We start from the raw sequence: 18459 nt of genomic DNA on the forward strand, positions 1-18459 counted from the left end.
TGTTCTTTTCGATGAAGATCACTTTAAACTAATCAGAAATCCACTCTATACATTGCTACTGTGGTAAATCACTATTCTAGCTGCAAATGTCTGGTTTTTGGTGCAATATCTCCATAGGTGTATAGAGGCCCATTTCCAGCAACTATCACTCCAGTGTTCTAATGGTACAATGTGTTTGCTCATTGCCTCAGAAGGCTAATGGAGGATTAGAAAACCCTTGTACAATCATGTTAGCACAGCTGAAAACAGTTTAGCTCTTTAGAGAAGCTATAAAACTGACCTTCCTTTGAGCAGATTGAGTTTCTGGAGCATCACATTTGTGGGGTCGATTAAATGCTCAAAATGGCCAGAAAAATGTCTTGACTAGATTTTCTATTCATTTTACAACTTATGGTGGTAAATAAAAGTGTGACTTTTCATGGAAAACACAAAATTGTCTGGGTGACCCCAAACTTTTGAACGGTAGTGTATTTACCACTATTTCAAGCTCAGTTCAAAGCCAAGTTGTGGTTCATAATGGCACAGGAAATGGCACAGGAAAAATATAAATAGCAAACCACTGATAACATCATTTTTTTTTTAATGGTACATACAGTATCACATACATTAGAAAAGGTTACGTAAAGCAACTGTAGAAAATAATGTTATTATTTTATTATTTATTATTATTTTAAATATTAGAGAGTGTGTTACTGACCTGTCTGGTGGTTGGCGTGGGAGGGTCGAGCTTTGCCAAGCTGAACCGGAGCTCTGTGCTGAGGGCGCAGGAGGGGTGCAGGAGGCTGACCGTTAATGTGTAGGTGTGGGTCAGAAGTGCTATCAAGAGGCCGGAAACGTTGGCTGGTGCTCTTCCCCTGAGTTAACTGGAAGAGTAAAAAATACTCAATCCTATTTATTCAAAATACCAATGAGGAATCAAAAACAAAGCAAACTCTCTGAGGGCTTTTTCACATACATGTTATTTATTTATCTGGTTGGTTAGTTGGTTTTGTATTCTTCAGTTATTTATGCAGTATTTACTCAAATGCATTTACCCCGTTGTGCGGTTAGGTGTTTGAGCAGAAATACTTGATACGGTTTCACAAAAATTATTAAGCTTCTGCTCCTTGTACTCTGTGCTTGGTATACTTCAATAATTTCTAGGCAGACAGGCAAGTTTATTTGCATTTTCTGTCACCATATTTCTGATCAAGACATTTTTGCGACTATGACACGAACTACACCTCTTCCCAAACACCTCTCATCACGTACATCTCCACAATATCGTACGTTTGCTTAAATTTGCGAGGTGGGAAATCGTGCTGCAACCCAAAGTATCTATTTCACTCAGATTTGACCTATACAAACAGACTAAAGGCTTAAACACTCTAAGATTACTGACAACAATCATTATGTACTGGAGCACTGCATATTTTAGCATGTGCATATTTATTACTCAAGTGTCTGTCTTCGTGCGTCTTTCACAGCTGGTCAATTATTCCATGCCAGGCCTTTATATAAAATAATTACACAAACAAAGTCTTGAAAAAATGTCTTAATGACTCACAGCTTGTCCAGTCACCTCGAAGGAGCGAGATCTTCTTTTACGTCTGCGAGCCTCAAAGTCTTGCTCCCGTGGGCCAGTGTTTTTGGGCACAGCCTGGCGGTTCCTGGGTCGTGTCCAGGTGCTGTTTGGGACAGGGCCATCGCCTGTGCTGCTCGACAGATTGTCGTCTGATGTGGCATGGCGGAGCTCTGGGCTTGGCTGCCGTCCTCGACGCACCACCAGCCTTTTTAGAGGCGCATCGGTTAAATACAGTATATTCTTATTTTTTTTTGAATCCAGAGCCAAGGGAGGAGGAGGTGGAGGAACACGCAGGGCATCAATTTCTATTGCTTTGGAACGGCGCCGTGCTGCTTTCACTGCAATGCTGTGCACACCTCTTAGAATCTGTTGTCTCTCTAAGAAGAGAAAAGGTGCATGATATTGAGAATTATAAACTGATGGTGCAGACGATTCACTTGGACAATAATTAAGACAAGTATATAGACTTTATTGAGCATTTTAAAAGGAAATTAAACATCTACAAATCAGGCTGTATCCAGTAATCCAACACATTATCATGATTTCTTATCCTGACATTTATAATGAGCCAAATAAACAAGCTTTTTCCTCTATAATCTATATAACAGATGGTACAAGTTCAGAGTACAGAGTTGGCAGTAGCTACATACACTCACCGGCCACTTTAATAGCAACTTGTTCTTGATTTGGAACCCAATCTGGTTTTCTGCTGTTGCAGAAGATGCTTTTCTGCTCACCACAGTTGTAAAGAGTGATTATATGAGTTGCCATGTCCTTCCTGGCAGCTCGAACTACTCAATCTGGCCATTTTCCTCTGACCTTTCTTATCAACAAGGTGTTTCCACTCCCAGAACTGTTGCTCACTCAATGCTTTTTGTTTTTCGCACCCTTCTGTGTAAACGCTAAAGAATGTTGTGTGTGAAAACCCCAGGAGACCAGCAGTTTCTGAAACACTCAAACTACTCCATCTGGCTCAAACCAACACCCATGCCACAGTGAAAGTCACACTTTGAGATCACAGTGTTTCCCATTCTGATGTTTGAAGTGAACATGAACTGAAGCGCTTGATTTGTATTTGCACGATTTTATGCATTGTGCTGCTGTCAAGGGATCGGCTGATTGAATAACTGCATAAAACAGCAGGTGGATGGCTGTTCCTAATGAAGTGGCTGGTGAATGTGTATATACATATACAGGGGGCTACAAAAGTAGGTATACAGTAAGGATTATATGCGAACAACAGCAGCAGGACGACTTCTACTTTCAGCAGGATGGGGCGCCAACGCACTTCGCATTCAATGTGCGTGCGCTACTTGACAAAGAATTTCCCAGTAGGTGGATTGGACGTCGGGGAGCCGTTGACTGGCCACCACGTTCGCCGGATCTCACCACTATGGACTTCTTTTCCTGGGGATGTGTAAAAGATAGGGTTTTCGCACGCAAGCCATGTTCTGTTGACATGGGCACTGCTGGGGGGGAAAGGTTAGAACAATTCTAGGGGCCCAGCACTGCCATGGGGCCCTTTAAGGGGCTGATAATATGCTTTTAATGATTTTAATAAGACTTTTGAAATAACAACAATGCAATATTCCATCTGGTAAAATGAGCTAATTGAACAAGGTTGTCTATTTCTTGAGTTCTTCAACATATTGTCATTTAACCCTCCCCCTTTTGTGAAATGGTACAGTCCAGTTCTGGTAGAAGCGCGATGTGTTAAATCTGTGTGCTGATCAGTGCAACGCTACTTGCTGCTGTGTCGCGGTGCAGCAGCAGCCAGCCAGCAGTGGAGTGCGTACAGTCTGTGATCGCTAAATATGAAGAGTGGCTGTCAAAAACGTAAAGAAAGGCAGCTGAAAGCTGAGAGGGATCGGAGAGGCAGGCAACTGGTCACTCAGTTTTTCCCAAAGAAAGGTAGCTATCGCTCACGTGTGTGTTCAAAATATTAGCGAATGGTAAATGAACAGTATGAACGTGGTTGGATTAGCCTATCAAGAGAACACTTTTACAGTTTGTACAGTGACGTTTTTTCCATTTTAATAACTGAACTGACTTGTGTGATAAACAAGATGAAATATTACGTTATGCTATTGCTAATAACTAGTGCTAATAACCAGTTTCATAACTAATGGGGTGCCCTAAATATGCACAGATTCAGCCTCAGGGGGACCTCCGCCCTACCAAACCACTGAACCCCCCCTTGGAGAAGGAGGTAAGCAGCAATACAACCCATAAATGCTTTAGGATTGAAGTTTTTAATGAGCGAGCGCCATATACAGTTTGCTAGATTAAAGTGTTGCTAATAACGGACACCAGTCAAGTGTTTGACATGGTTACGTGTGTGGAATGTTCACACGTTCTAAACCATTGGTTTCAAATTGAGGAGCTGGAGAAAGCGCAGCACACATAAAAGAGGGATAGAGTTTTCATCTAGTCCCTGGTAGGTTAATACATAAAATGTAATAACAAAGTCACAAACTCAAGGTCCATGGGCTATCAAAAGTCAAATAATGACAATAGTGCAATTGTGACGAGGGTGGGCAAAGTTGGGGGGCCCAAAATTCTAATCTTTCATGGGGCCCAAAATTTCTGGCGGCGCCCCTGTCTGTTGATGCCATGATTCAGTTCATACGGGAGGCTTGCCAGGAAATTGATGCTGATAAAAACCTTTGTGCCAGTGTGCATGGGTGTCCACACTAGACTAGTGGAGTGTGTGAATGCCGGGGGCAAACAATTTGAACATTTGAGGGATTAATACAGTGGCATGCAAAAGTTTGGGCACCCTTACTGAAAATGTCTGTTACTGTGAATAGTTAAGTGAGCAGAAGATGAACTGATCACCAAAAGGCATAAACGTAAAGACGACACATTTCTTTTCAGTGTTTTCTGCAGGATTTGTGTATTATTTTTGTTTTGTACAATTGGAGAGTGAAAAAAGAAAAGGAACACCATGCAAAAGTCTGGGCACCCCAATATATTTGAGTTCTCAGGTAAATTTTACCAAGGTTCCAGACCTTAATTAGCTTATTGAGCTGGGGCTTGTTCAAATTCTTCGTTCGGAAAGGTCAGATGATGCAGATTTCAAAGTTGTATAAATTCTCTGACTCCTCAAACTTGTCCCTAAAATCAACAGCCATGGGCTCCTCTAAGCAACTCCCTCGCATTCTGAATAATAAAATAATTGATGCTCACAAAGCAGGAGAACGCTACAAGAACGTAGCAAAGTGTTTTCAGGTAGCTGTTTCCTCAGATCATAATGTTATTAAGAAATGGCAGTTAACAGAAACAGTGGAGCTCAAGATGAGGTCTGGAAGATGAAAAAAACTTTCTGAAAGAACTGCTCGTTGGATTGCTAGAAAGGCAAATAAAAACCCCTGTTTGACTGCAGAAGACCTTCAGAAAGATTTAGCAGACCCTGGAGTGGTGGTGCACTGTTCTACTATGCAGCAACACCTGAACAAATATGACCTTCATGGGAGAGTCATCAGAAGAAATCCGTTCCTGCGTCATAGCCACAAAATTTAGCATCTGAAGTTTGCAAATGAAGATCTAAATAAGCCTGATGCATTTTGGAAACAAGTCCTGTGGACTGATGAAATCAAAATAGAACTTTTTGGCCACAATGTGCAAAGGTATGTTTGGAGAGAAAAAAGGGTGCTAAATTCCAGGAAAAGAACACCTCTCCAACTCTGAAGCATGGGTGTGGATTGATCATGCTTTGGGGTTGTGTTGCAGCCAGTGGCACAGGGCACATTTCATTGGTCGAGGGAAGCATGGATTCGAATAAATACCAGTAAACTGTGGAAGCAAACATCACACCATCTGTAAAAAAGTTGAAGTTAAAAAGAGGATGGGTCCTACAATAAGACGATGATCCAAAACACACCTCAAAATCTACAATGGAATACCTCAAGAGGCACAAGCTGAAGGTTTTGCTCTGGCCCTCAACAACAACAACAATAATGGATGACTGCTACTTTACTGCATCCATGATATCTCGTCGCTTATTTAAAAATGGCGCAGTCTTGCTATTGTTGTTGGTCTTAACAACTCCGCCTCCCCGCTGACGTAAGCGGTTCTTTCCTCTGGCCCAGCAAAGAGCTGGTGCTACCCTGGAACTGGTTTTTCTGGCCCAGAGCCAGTTCTTTGTCAGTGGAAACAGAAAACCCGGTTCCAAACTAAGCACTGGCCCCGAACCAGCCCTGGAACTGATTTGGTGGAAAAGGGGTAACAGTCGCCTGACCTAAACATCATTGAAAATCTGTGGCTAGATCTCAAAAGAGCAGTGCATGCGACGTGGGTAATGGCGGCGGAGTGACCACACGCCTGGCGCTTGCTCCCTGACCATTTGTAACTTTAACATATCTACACTCAGACTTTTTTAATTATTTTGGCAACGTAACATTTTTTGGACCTGAAATGAGTAAATCCCACGGGAACTGCAGCAAGAGCCAGCCCCAGCTGACTCAACACTTCAGCATGCACGATAAAGAAGCTAGCAAGGCAGATGCTGGCAGTGTAACAACAGGTGGAGCCCAACCGCTAACACTGGACATGCTCATCGGTGAACTCAAGAAACTCAGCAAAGATGTAACAGGTGAACTCACCATCTCCCTGAATACTGCCATGGCTCCTACCCAAGCAACTCTCCAAAAGATCGCCGATACCGTAGCCTCGCATACAGCTACCATCTCCACAATGGAAACAGCCCTCACTTCCCACTCAGATGACCTGACAACTCTGCAGCGCGAAGTGGCCACACTGAAATCCAAGGTGGAGACCACCACTCAGATGAACAAAAAGCTGCAGCTGGCTGTCGAGGATTTGGTTCCGTGATCCAAACGGCAGAATCTCCATGTGATTGGCATCCCCGAGGGAGCGGAGGGGACAGATGCTCGGCTCTTCATGTCTACGCTGTTCAGGGAGGTGACCGGAGATGCTTTGCTGGACACTAACTTTGAACTGGACCGAGCTCACCGCAGTCTGGGTCCAAAACCGGCACAAGGATCCTGGCCCATTCTTGTTCGCTTTCACAGGTACATCCAGAAAGAGCGAGTGCTGCTTTGGGCGAAGAAAACACGGAGCATCTCATACCAGGGTTATCCCATAAGGATCTTTGAGGATTTCAGCGTCTCACTTGCCAAAAAACAGGCATCATTCAACAAAGTGAAGTCTCTCCTTTATAAGGATGGGATACATTTCAGTCTGATCTACCTGGCGCGGTTACGGGTCACTGTTAATGGGCAGTCTCGCATATTTGACTCCGCGGATGAAGCGGAGCGTTTCTACCGTGATCTCAGCAGTAAGTGAAAACATGACGTCTCTTTACACATCTCCTTTAACATTTTTGATGCTTTCTGAAAACTGGACTGAAATTGTGGGCTGACCAAACGGCCTGATAAGCCTACGGCATCTCACTGTAGAAAACCCTTGTTGAGATCGAGGCTGATTTTTGTTGAGATGTCTGTGTGAAGTCAAATGAATATTAAAGATGAATAGGCAGGCTTTTCCTGCTGAGATTTTGAACTTAAAACTAAGCTCCTAATATGTAAGATTCAATTATTATTATTATTATTATTATTATTATTATTATTATTATTATTACTGTTATTATTTTTATTTTATTCTTCTTTAAAAACTGGTACACCAAGGTTTCTACGTTGCCAAATCGAAAATATCAGAGGTGTACACTTTTTCACAGTTGAAAAGGAAGCAGGCTCCTATCAGTCAATCGGTTGTGTTAGGTAGTAGTTCCTGCATGCTCATCATGTTAAAGATGAGGTTAGGACAAGTGTGTAAGCATGTTTTGAACCTGAAGGTGTCATTAAGGACATCTGCATTTGTTGTGTTTGGGACTTCTTTTTTTTGCTTATTTTTGGAAGAGGTGTGTTCTTTTTTCCCTTGGACTCTCATGATAGCAATGCTGTTGCTACCTTGCATTCTGTTACTAAGGCCAAGTTTACATTAGACCGTATCTGTCTCGTTTTCTTCGCGGATGCACTGTCCGTTTACATTAAACCGCCTGGAAACACCGGGAAACAGGAATCCGCCAGGGTCCACGTATTCAATCTAGATCGTGTCTGGTCCGGTGCTGTGTAAACATTGAGAATACGCGGATACGCTGTGCTGAGCTCTAGCTGGCGTCGTCATTGGACAACATCACTGTGACATCCACCTTCCTGATTCTCTGGTGTTGGTCATGTGATGCGACTGCTGAAAAACGGCGCGGACTTCCGCCTTGTATCACCTTTCATTAAAGAGTATAAAAGTATGAAAATACTGCAAATACTGATGCAAATACTGCCCATTGTGTAGTTATGATTGTCTTTAGGCTTGCCATCCTTCCACTTGCAAGTAGTAAGTGATATGCACTGAGATCACACACACAGCGGCTCAGTCCCGAATCACAGCTCGTGCGCTCCACTCGCGCGCTCTGTGAGCTGCGCAGGGCCGGAGTGCGCACCCTCCAGAGGGCACTCGCTGTTCAGGGCGGAGTGATTTGGAGCGCGTATCCGTGTATTGGTGTTGCTGTGTGCACGCGAATCGTGTATTGGTGTTGCTGTGTGCACACTAATCGTTTTAAAAACGTTAATCTGATGATCCGCTGATACGGTCTAATGTAAACCCCACCTAAGCTAACTCAGCTAAGGCACCACCTCATCAGAGCAATTAGAGGATTGATGTTTTTTTCACTGATTCTATGGCTGACTTAAGCCAGAGGGACATGCTACGAACCATCAGACACACAAGTTGGAACGTCAGGGGACTTGGTGGACCTATTAAAAGGACAAAAGTACTTTCACACCTTAAGCCCATGTTTACATTAGACCGTATCAGCGGATCATCAGATTAACGTTTTTAAAACGATTAGTGTGCACACAACAACACCAATACACGATTTGCGTGCACACAACAATACCAATACACGGATACGCTCGGCTCCGCAGGCATCCTGCGCTCCAAATCACTCCGCCCTGAACAGCGAGTGCCCTCTGGAGGGTGCGCACTCCAGCCCTGCGCAGCTCACAGAGCGCGCGAGTGAAGCACACTAGCAGTGTTTTCGGGACTGAGCCGCTGTGTGTGTGATCCCAGCGCATATCACTTACCACTTGCAAGTGGAAGGATGGCAAGCCTAAAGACAATCATAACTACACAATGGGCAGTATTTGCATCAGTATTTGCAGTATTTTCATACTTTTATACTCTTTAATGAAAGGTGATACAAGGTGGAAGTCCGCGCCGTTTTTCAGCTGTCGCGTCACATGACCAACGCCAGCGAATCAGGAAGGTGGATGTCACAGTGACGTTGTCCAATGAGACGCCAGCTAGAGTTCAGCACAGCGTATCCGCGTATTCTGAATGTTTACACAGCACCAGAGCTGACACGATCTGGATTGAATACGTGGACGCTGGCGGATTCCCGTTTCCCGGCGTTTCCAGGCGGTTTAATGTAAACGGACAGTGCATCCGCGAAGAAAACGAGACAGATACGGTCTAATGTAAACGTAGCCTAAGAGTTTGAAAACAGACATTGCGTTTCTCCAAGAAACCCACCTTTGTCTATGCGACCACACCAGACTATGAAAACCCTGGGTTGGTCAAGTTTGTCATTCCAACTTCAACAGTCGCTCAAGAGGCACAGCTATTTTACTGCACAAGCGAGTACAGTTCTCATCAGAACAGGTCATATCTGATCCCAATGGCCGTTATATTATTGTTGTTGGTGTGCTGTTCCAAACGCCTGTTATTACGGTATGGTTTGTGTTTATGCCCCCAACTGGGACTGTCCTAATTTTATGACTTCCCTATTCTCATCCATTCCGTGCCTAGATACACATCACCTCATCTTTGGGGGGGATCTTAACTTATCTGTCAATCCCATACTCGACAGATCGTGCTCAAGAAAATTAACTCAATCCAAAGCAGCTAAATGTTTGTCTGCATTCACAGATCAAATTGGCAGTGTGGATGTGTGGTGTTTTTACCACCCGACAGCAAAAGAGTTTTCATTTTATTCCCAGGTTCATCAAACATACTCTCGAATTGATTACTTTTTCCTTGATAAGATTTTATTACCCTCAGTGAAACAATTTGAATACTCATTGATAGTTATTTCAGATCATGCCCGCCTCTTGTTTCTATGGAAACAAGGCTAGTCGGTTACTAGCACGGCAACTAAAACATCAATCCTCCTCCCAATTCATCACACAAATTCGTAAAAAAACCCAAACTTTAGTTACAGACCCAACCGAGATAAATAATATTTTCGCTTCATATTATTCTGATTTATATAAATCAGAATCCTCATCAGACACTACCTCAATGAACAAATTCTTAGATAACTTAGTTTTCCCTTCAGTTGATACTAATTCCAAAAATACTCTAGATGCTCCTCTTCGCTTGGAAGATGTGAAAGCCAGTCTTAAATTAATGCAAAGCGCCAAGGCACCAGGCCCAGACGGCTTCCCATCCGAATTTTACCAGAAATTTTCTGATCAACTCGCTCCCCTGTTATTGGATATGTTTAATGACTCCTTTGAACTCGGCGCCCTTCCTCTGTCCTTGACTCAAGCGTCAATATCACTTATCCCAAAGAAAAATAAGGACCTTGAAGATTGCAGCAGCTGGCATCCTGTCAGTTTGCTCAACAGTGACATTAAGCTGTTGGCTAAGACCCTCGCCAGCCGCCTCAACCCCTGCCTACTAAGCATCATCTCAAAAGACCAGACTGGTTTTATAAGGGGCAGGCAGCTATCCTCAAATATACGCCGTCTGCTCAATATAATACTGTCGAAACCTGAATCACAAGACCCTGAAATGGTCATTTCTATGGATGCGGAAAAGGCTTTTGATAAGGTGGAGTGGAATTATTTATTTTCAGTTTTATATAGGTTCGGTTTCGGTCAAAATTTTATCTCGTGGATTAAACTGCTATACAGCGCCCCAATTGCTAGTGTAAGAACTAATTCAATACAGTCCGACTTCTTTCCTTTAACACGTGGCTGCCGCCAAGGATGTCCGCTATCACCATTGCTGCTCACCATTGCAATTGAACCACTTTCCATTGCCCTTAGGAGTTCACCGCTTTTTACCGGTGTCTATAGGAATGGGACTGAGCACAGGAGTGTCACTTTATGCTGATGACCTCTTACTCTATGTCTCAAATCCCACTGTCTGCACCAACAAGATTCTGGACATTTTGCACACATTTGGTTCCTTTTCTGGTTATAAATTGAACATTAACAAAAGTGAATGCTTCCCTCTTAATAATGCAGCAAAACGGATCCCGGCTCAAGCACTACCATTCCGCTTAGCCTCTTCTAGTTTTCGATATTTAGGCATTAATATCTTGAATAGTCTCCCTTTGCTGTATGAACATAACATTGTGGAACTGGTTAAAAACGTTAAATCAGATCTACTATGCTGGAATGTCCTCCCATTGTCGCTTATAGGTAGAATCAATTCTGTTAAAATGAATGTCCTCCCAAAATTTTTATTTCTTTTTCAGTGTTTACCTATATACCTGCCCAAAGCATTCTTCAAGGAATTGGATAAGATTATTTCACATTTCATTTGGGTGGGAAAGAATCCAAGGGCAAAATACTCAATTTTGCAAAGAACCAAGGATGAGGGTGACCTTGCTCTTCCGGATTTCAGGGCATACTATTGGGCAGCCAATTTGCAAAAAATCTATACCTGGTATAACTCCCCCAGTACAGATTGGTGTCAGATGGAAGCCTACTCATGCAACTCCATTTCTTTATCAGCCTTAATATGTACTCCTCTAAATGCACAACCTTCTAAAGTCACCTCCAACCCAATTGTTTTGTCTACTATTAAAATCCTGAAACAGTTTAAACAGCACTTCAAAATCACCTCCCTTTCTACATTAAAGCCCATCTGTGAAAACCATTTATTTACACCCCCGGCACTTGACTCAACTTACACTCTGTGGAAAGAGAAAGGGCTGGTGAAGTTTGATCAACTTTTTGATAAGGACATTTTTATTTCCTCTGATGACTTACGAACGAAATTTGCCCTTCCACAAGCTCATTTATTTAGATATTTTCAAACCAGAGATTTTGCTCGTTGTAATTTTCCTAACTTCCCCCACAAACCACCTCGTACTCTCATTTATGCAATTCTGTCTCTTCCTGCAGTCCGTGGGTTCATTTCAATAGTGGTAAAATTAATTTTGTCATCACTATCATCCCCTATGGCAATTAGGAATTCGTGGGAAAAGGAACTAGGTGATACCTTGTCAGACGAATGGTGGCAAAGGGCCCTTGACAGGGTTAACTCCACCTCTTCTTGTGCCAGTCTGACATTAATTCAGTTTAAGGTTCTACACAGGATACATTTTTCCAAAGCCAAACTTAAAAAACTTTTTAATACAAGTGATACATGTGATGGATGCTCTCTGTCACCAGCCAGTCATACACACATTTTTTTCCTGTCCAAGATTAAGCTCATTTTGGTCCTCTTTTTACAATACTTTTTCAAAAGCTCTAAACAAACCGGTGCTTTCGAGCCCTTTAACCTCCATCTTTGGTGTGCCTAAAGATTTCACACACTTCACCAACAGGGAAAACAATTCTATTGCTTTCGCATCTTTGGTAGCCCGCAAGACCTATTTTACTTCACTGGAAGGATAACAATCCTCCCTCCCCTAACTCTTGGCTAAAGGATCTAATGTCATTCCTCATCTCATCTCATTATCTGTAGCCGCTTTATCCTGTTCTACAGGGTCGCAGGCAAGCTGGAGCCTATCCCAGCTGACTATGGGCGAAAGGCGGGGTACACCCTGGACAAGTCGCCAGGTCATCACAGGGCTGACACATAGACACAGACAACCATTCACACTCACATTCACACCTACGGTCAATTTAGAGTCACCAGTTAACCTAACCTGCATGTCTTTAGACTGTGGGGGAAACCGGAGCACCCGGAGGAAACCCAAGCAGACACGGGGAGAACATGTAAACTCCGCACAGAAAGGCCCTCGTTGGCCACGGGGCTCAAACCCGGACCTTCTTGCTGTGAGGCAACAGCGCTAACCACTACACCACCATGCCACCCAATGTCATTCCTATACTTAGAAAAAATCAAGTACAGTATTGGGGGTGCTGTACTTGATCCAATCCAATCCTACATGCACACAATGAAATCGGGCTATTGTGTGAGGTGCATTGTGCACCCGAGCCACAGGTGGCGCTACACGCCCCATCGTGTTGGTACACTTCCGGTTGTCATCATGAAGAAGAGCTATTCAAGAGTGTAAACAAAGTTATCAGTTCCGTGTTCTCCATTGCGTGTTTTTCTCCCGTCCATGAATTTTAATATATTCAACTCCTTAAGCTGAATGAGCATGAACTCTGTCTCCTCATTGCTCCAGAAGTGCACGTTTCTGCTTGCCTGTAGCAGTGGGGGCGTGGTCAAGCGCCGGTCTGTGACAGGAGGGCGGAGCCAGGGAAGGTGAGTGGCAGAATCACTTCACCTGACGGTAATTAACCTGTGTTTGTGTGTCTTCCCAGTAACCGCGCCCTATTTAAGGAGGCAGAGGGAGAGCAGAGGGGAGAGCTCATCCCGGGACTAGAACACAGCGCGCGCGCGCGTGTGTGTGTGTGTGTTTTTCTCTCTCAAGAATAAAAGTAGGCTGTTAAACTGAAAAGTCTGACAATAAAAAGCCTATTAGTACCAGAAGCTTTGTCCTGCCATCCTCTGTGCTCCACCCACACTTCAGAGAGCTCTACATCGCCATTTTCTCTTCTTCGTTTGTTCCTCCTGACCTCTTCTGCTGCTCGCTACTACTGTTGTCATGCCGACCGAGGCTGTTGTGTTTCCCGCTTGTGGTCTCGTCACTCGTCACTTCCGGAAGTAGCTCGACAACTAGCTCGATAGGGTATACATGCACAAAGTAGCTCGGCAGAAATCGCATAAACTAGGTCGTGTAGCTCGAGTCCGAGAAATCAAGTTCGGTTCAATTTCAGCCGAATTAAGGTGTATACATGGCATTTTGAACTTCGATTTCAGTCGAGCAACGGCAGAAATTCGATTCTCTCTATGTGCATGTAAACGTAATGATTGTCTCTAGCCGCTTTATCCTGCTCTACAGGGTCGCAGGCAAGCTGGAGCCTATCCCAGCTGACTACGGGCGAGAGGCGGGGTACACCCTGGACAAGTCGCCAGGTCATCACAGGGCTGACACATAGACACAGACAACCATTCACACTCACATTCACACCTACGGTCAATTTAGAGTCACCAGTTAACCTAACTTGCATGTCTTTGGACTGTGGGGGAAACCGGAGCACCCGGAGGAAACCCACGCGGACACGGGGAGAACATGCAAACTCCGCACAGAAAGGCCCTCGCCGGCCACGGGGCTCGAACCCAGGACCTTCTTGCTGTGAGGCGACAGCGCTAACCACTACATCACCGTGCCGCCCTCCCCTATATATATATATATATATATATATATATATATATATATGAGAGAGAGAGAGAGATACACACACACACACACTCTACATCAACAGTGATGGTATCAATGTGCTTTAGGAAGTTAGGATATAATGTTATATACAAAAAATTCCTTCTTATTGTCCCAAATTTGTCGCTCACACTATCACATGAGGCAACAATGTTACTTCCGGTCAGTAATAATACTGTAAATTCATCTTCACCTTTAGGAGTGAGAGGAGCTTCAGTTCCGTTCTCACTGCTCTCAGGTGAGGAGTCCAGGTGGCTGCTCACACTGTGGCTCAAGAGGCTGTAGCTCAGAACTCCGTCTAACGCACTCGGCAACAACTGCAGACAAAAACGGCAATCATAATGTCATTTTCTACAATGTCATCAATGTCATCAGATGGAACAGTTCTCGAGGCAATGCCTGAACTACTGGGTTTGTTGAAACACCTCTACAGAAACCTGCATTGATTGAAACTTGAGAGCGCTGACCTCTCGGTTGCCCTGTCCGTTGATGTGAATTGGTGGAGGAGTCATGACCACAGAGTTCTTCATCTGCTTTGCATGTGGGCTGCTCTTAAACACACGGTTACTGTCACTGTAGAAAGCGTCAGAGAAAGCATGTAAGAAATGCTGTGGGCTGACACAACAGTGTGATATTACATGTTTTAAACTAATGAAAAGGATTTAACATGGAGGGTAAAAGCTAAAATGATAAACCAAGTATGCTTATAAAAGGTTATTTTTATTTTTGTATTATCACAAAAAGGTTTTGTTTAGCTGTCTTTTTGTATACCAAAAAAAAAACCCAACCCCATGGTCAAGACTTATGTGCATGGTTCATATTCTGTACAGTCCATTCCACCACCACAGTTGTAACGGTAGTTCATTAGACTGTACACAAAAAATAAAGTGTACTGTACAATTTTACACTTAGGGTTTTTTTTTCCTTCTGATTTGTCAATGACCAAAGATTCTTTGTTGAACCAATCGCTAGTGTAAGATCACCATATCTTTTAAAGAAATTTATACCACAAATTTCTGTAGTTTGGTTAATTCTAATTGGTCAGAAGATCCATTTCTAAACAGCATGGTTGAATTCAAGTACCTGGGGTCAACTGTATAGGAAAATGGGGGCTGCGATAGTGAGGTGAGAAAGAGAGTGCAGGCATGGTGGAGCAGTTGGAGAAGGATTTCGGGAGTCATTTGTGATAGGAAAGTCCCAGCAGAAGTGAAAGGTAAGATGTATAAGACAGTAGTGAGACCAGCTGTGATGTATGGATTGGAGACCGTACCCTTAATGAAGAGACAGGAGGCAAAGTTGGAGGTGGCAGAGTTGAGGATGTTAAGGTTTGCGATGGGAGTGACAAGGTTGGACAGGATAAGGAACGAGCACATCAGAGGGACAGCACATGTGGAGAGCTTGGGAATTAGTCAAGTCAAGTTTATTTGTGGGCGGCACAGTGGTGGAGTGGTTAGCGCTGTCGCCTCACAGCAAGAAGGTCCGGGTTCGAGCCCCGTGGCCGGCGAGGGCCTTTCTGTGTGGAGTTTGCATGTTCTCCCCGTGTCCGCGTGGGTTTCCTCCGGGTGCTCTGGTTTCCCCCACAGTCCAAAGACATGCAGGTTAGGTTAACTGGTGACTCTAAATTGACCGTAGGTGTGAATGATTGTCTGTGTGTCAGCCCTGTGATGACCTGGCGACTTGTCCAGGGTGTACCCCGCCTCTTGCCCATAGTCAGCTGGGATAGGCTCCAGCTTGCCTGCAACCCTGTAGAACAGGATAAAGCGGCTAGAGATAATGAGATGAGATGAGTTTATTTGTATAGTGCTTTTAACAATAAACATTGTCGCAAAGCAGCTTTACAGAATTTGAATGACTTAAAACATGAGCTAATTTTATCCCTAATCTATCCCCAATGAGCAAGCCTGTGGCGATGATGGCAAGGAAAAACTCCCTCAGACGACATGAGGAAGAAACCTCGAGAGGAACCAGACTCAAAAGGGAACCCATCCTCATTTGGGCAACAACAGACAACATGACTTTAACATTAACAGTTTTAACATGAAATCAGTTTCGTTGATGTTATAAACTCTTCATTGATGGAAACTTGAGCGCAAAACTGTTCATGATAACTGCAGTCCTCAGCCATAAAAGCATTACTGTAAGTGTCCAGAGCGTCTTCCAAGTGTGGCTTTCAACTGTCCACATGGGGCCGTCCTCCACAGGAGCGATGCGATGAGACTCCGACCAGACACAGGGCATCAGGATGGATCAGGCAGGTCCGAGGAGGTCAGCATCTCGATCTCAGGATTGACATATTAAGCTAAGAATTAAGCTTAATTCTTAATTAAGGAATTAAGCTAAGAGAGATGAGACTGAGATGGTATGGGCACATCCTGAGAAGAGATGCAGAGCATGTTGGAAGGAAAATGTTGAGGATGGAGCTGCCAGGCACATGAAAACGAGGAAGGCCAAAGAGGAGATACATGGATGTGGTGAGAGAGGACATGAAAGTGGCAGGTATGGTAGAGAAGGATGTGGAAGACAGGGAGCAATGGAGACGAAAGATCTGCTGTGGCAACCCCTAATCATGACCAGCCAGAAGAAGAAGAAGAAGATGGTTGAAAATAGGTCCAGCTCTAATTCAAATGATAGGTTCATATTCGTGCATGCATTCTAATATGTTATTGTTTTAACATTAAGAAGTAACCAGATGTTCCACAACATTAAATGGGACTATAAACAGATAAAATATATGATGTGCCATTCTGAATAAAATATTGTAGCCGCTGGCAAACTGCTGCGGTATAAATTAATAAATGGACTGTTTTTCCGTATAACAGCACACCCTATTATGTTTATGTCCTCAGATAATGCACCATGTTTCAGCATGGAGCTGAACGTTCCCACATTCAAAGACAACAATGTGAAGTGTCTTGAAGATTGTATCACAAACAAGATATAATTATATCAGGATATAACTGTACCTATTACTACTGTTTGGACCATTTTCAGCTAAAATGTTTTTGTGCTTTCAGAACTAGCACCAAAAACTAACCGAAAACTAAGCATGCTTTTATTTTATGTATTGTAATGTTATAATACCAAAACCTTGGCAAACAGTTTGAATAATTCTTGTCTAAGGCTTGTTTAAAACAAGGGTCTTTCTGAATGATGTTTTTACCCGTCAGACTCAGGTAAAATGGGAGGCAAAGTGTGTCTTCGCACTTTGACCCTTCCTTGTCTGGTTTCTGACCCCAGTGTGCGAACACTCTCCTGATCTGAATCCAGCTCCTGCAAGGGGTCACGTCCTCTGCTGGGGAGGGCGATCTTGGGCAGAGAACCCTCCTATGAATAAATGATAGGGAGAGAGCATGTGGGAATTCATTCAAGTACAGATGAATCAATGCATTTCGTAAAAGAGTACACAGAATCTACAGCATGTGATATGGACAGGATAAGCATTTGAAAGTGCAATATGAATTCACACCTTCAGATTATAGATGGTGGCCTTGTCTAAAGCTACGAATCGGTCCAGATTTCTCTCGTCCAATTCTCTAATGTACATATCATACAGCTCCTGAAGTTGCGGAGGCACCAGCAGACTGTGATCTGTGTATAAGAGCGGATATAAAAACACCAATAGTTCTGATAGTCCTTAATGTACGTTTCAGATACCACAAAAAAGTTACCCCTCTGCTCTTTCTTGACACACTCACTGTCGATGAACTGGCGCTGCTGCTGGATGATCTCATGGCACAGCTGCCTGTGCTGCTCAAAGCGCTGCACCACCACATCCTTCTGGCGGATGACATTGTCCTTGAGAAGCGTGTGCGACTGCATCTCTGCGTTCTCAATCTCCAGCTCGTGCACCTTACAGAGGAGCCCAAGGACCTCCCGCTGCTCCTCTGAGCTCACCCTGCATGGCAGCAGTTCCTCCAGACGCCGGGCTCTTTCACGCAACTCCACTAGGAGGCGCTCCAACCCAGCCTGGACAGCACAACAAAGTCGCACATATTAATAAACTCACTCGGTGTTCACTATAGTGTAGTTTTCACCATAATTAGTGATCAATGTAATGTTTAATTGGGCTGTAAATACCTAGAAAGGGTAAAACAGTGACAGACAATGCAATCTGTTCGCCTCTTTTGGTTGTAATACGAAGAAATGTAACATAACTATAGGTTGTGTAATAAAACAAATTAATACACCAGTTTATAGACCCAAAGTCATCCCAAACATGCTCAGATTCACAATTATTTAATGCTAGTTGCTTGAATAAACTGAAACTGGTGTGAGGAGAAAAAAAAAACAGTGCTACGTTTTTGTCTTTAATAATTATCTTCCCGATGTACAGGACACAATTTAAATTGTTAACATGTTGCATGAAGTCCCAGTTGGATATGTGCTGTAAGGAATTACAGAGTCT

At 43.6% G+C, this 18459-nt stretch overlaps 1 protein-coding gene across 3 annotated transcripts in view; it reads right to left on the reverse strand.

Moving 5' to 3' along the window:
• Positions 1-18459, reverse strand: part of kif19 (kinesin family member 19) — a 120681-nt gene that overhangs the window by 1522 nt on the left and 100700 nt on the right. For 2 of the 3 annotated variants that reach the window (XM_060940166.1, XM_060940165.1), the window contains exons 13-19: positions 17723-18020; positions 17521-17642; positions 17215-17378; positions 14522-14627; positions 14248-14371; positions 1547-1941; positions 698-863 (exon numbers count right to left, since the gene is read on the reverse strand). In XM_060940166.1, the coding sequence (XP_060796149.1) occupies positions 698-863; positions 1547-1941; positions 14248-14371; positions 14522-14627; positions 17215-17378; positions 17521-17642; positions 17723-18020 (1375 nt within the window). The remainder of the gene's footprint in view (positions 1-697; positions 864-1546; positions 1942-14247; positions 14372-14521; positions 14628-17214; positions 17379-17520; positions 17643-17722; positions 18021-18459) is intronic. The other variant, XM_060940167.1, reaches the window with a different exon arrangement.

Source organism: Neoarius graeffei, chromosome 14 (genome assembly GCF_027579695.1).
Source record: "Neoarius graeffei isolate fNeoGra1 chromosome 14, fNeoGra1.pri, whole genome shotgun sequence".
NCBI lineage: Eukaryota > Metazoa > Chordata > Actinopteri > Siluriformes > Ariidae > Neoarius > Neoarius graeffei.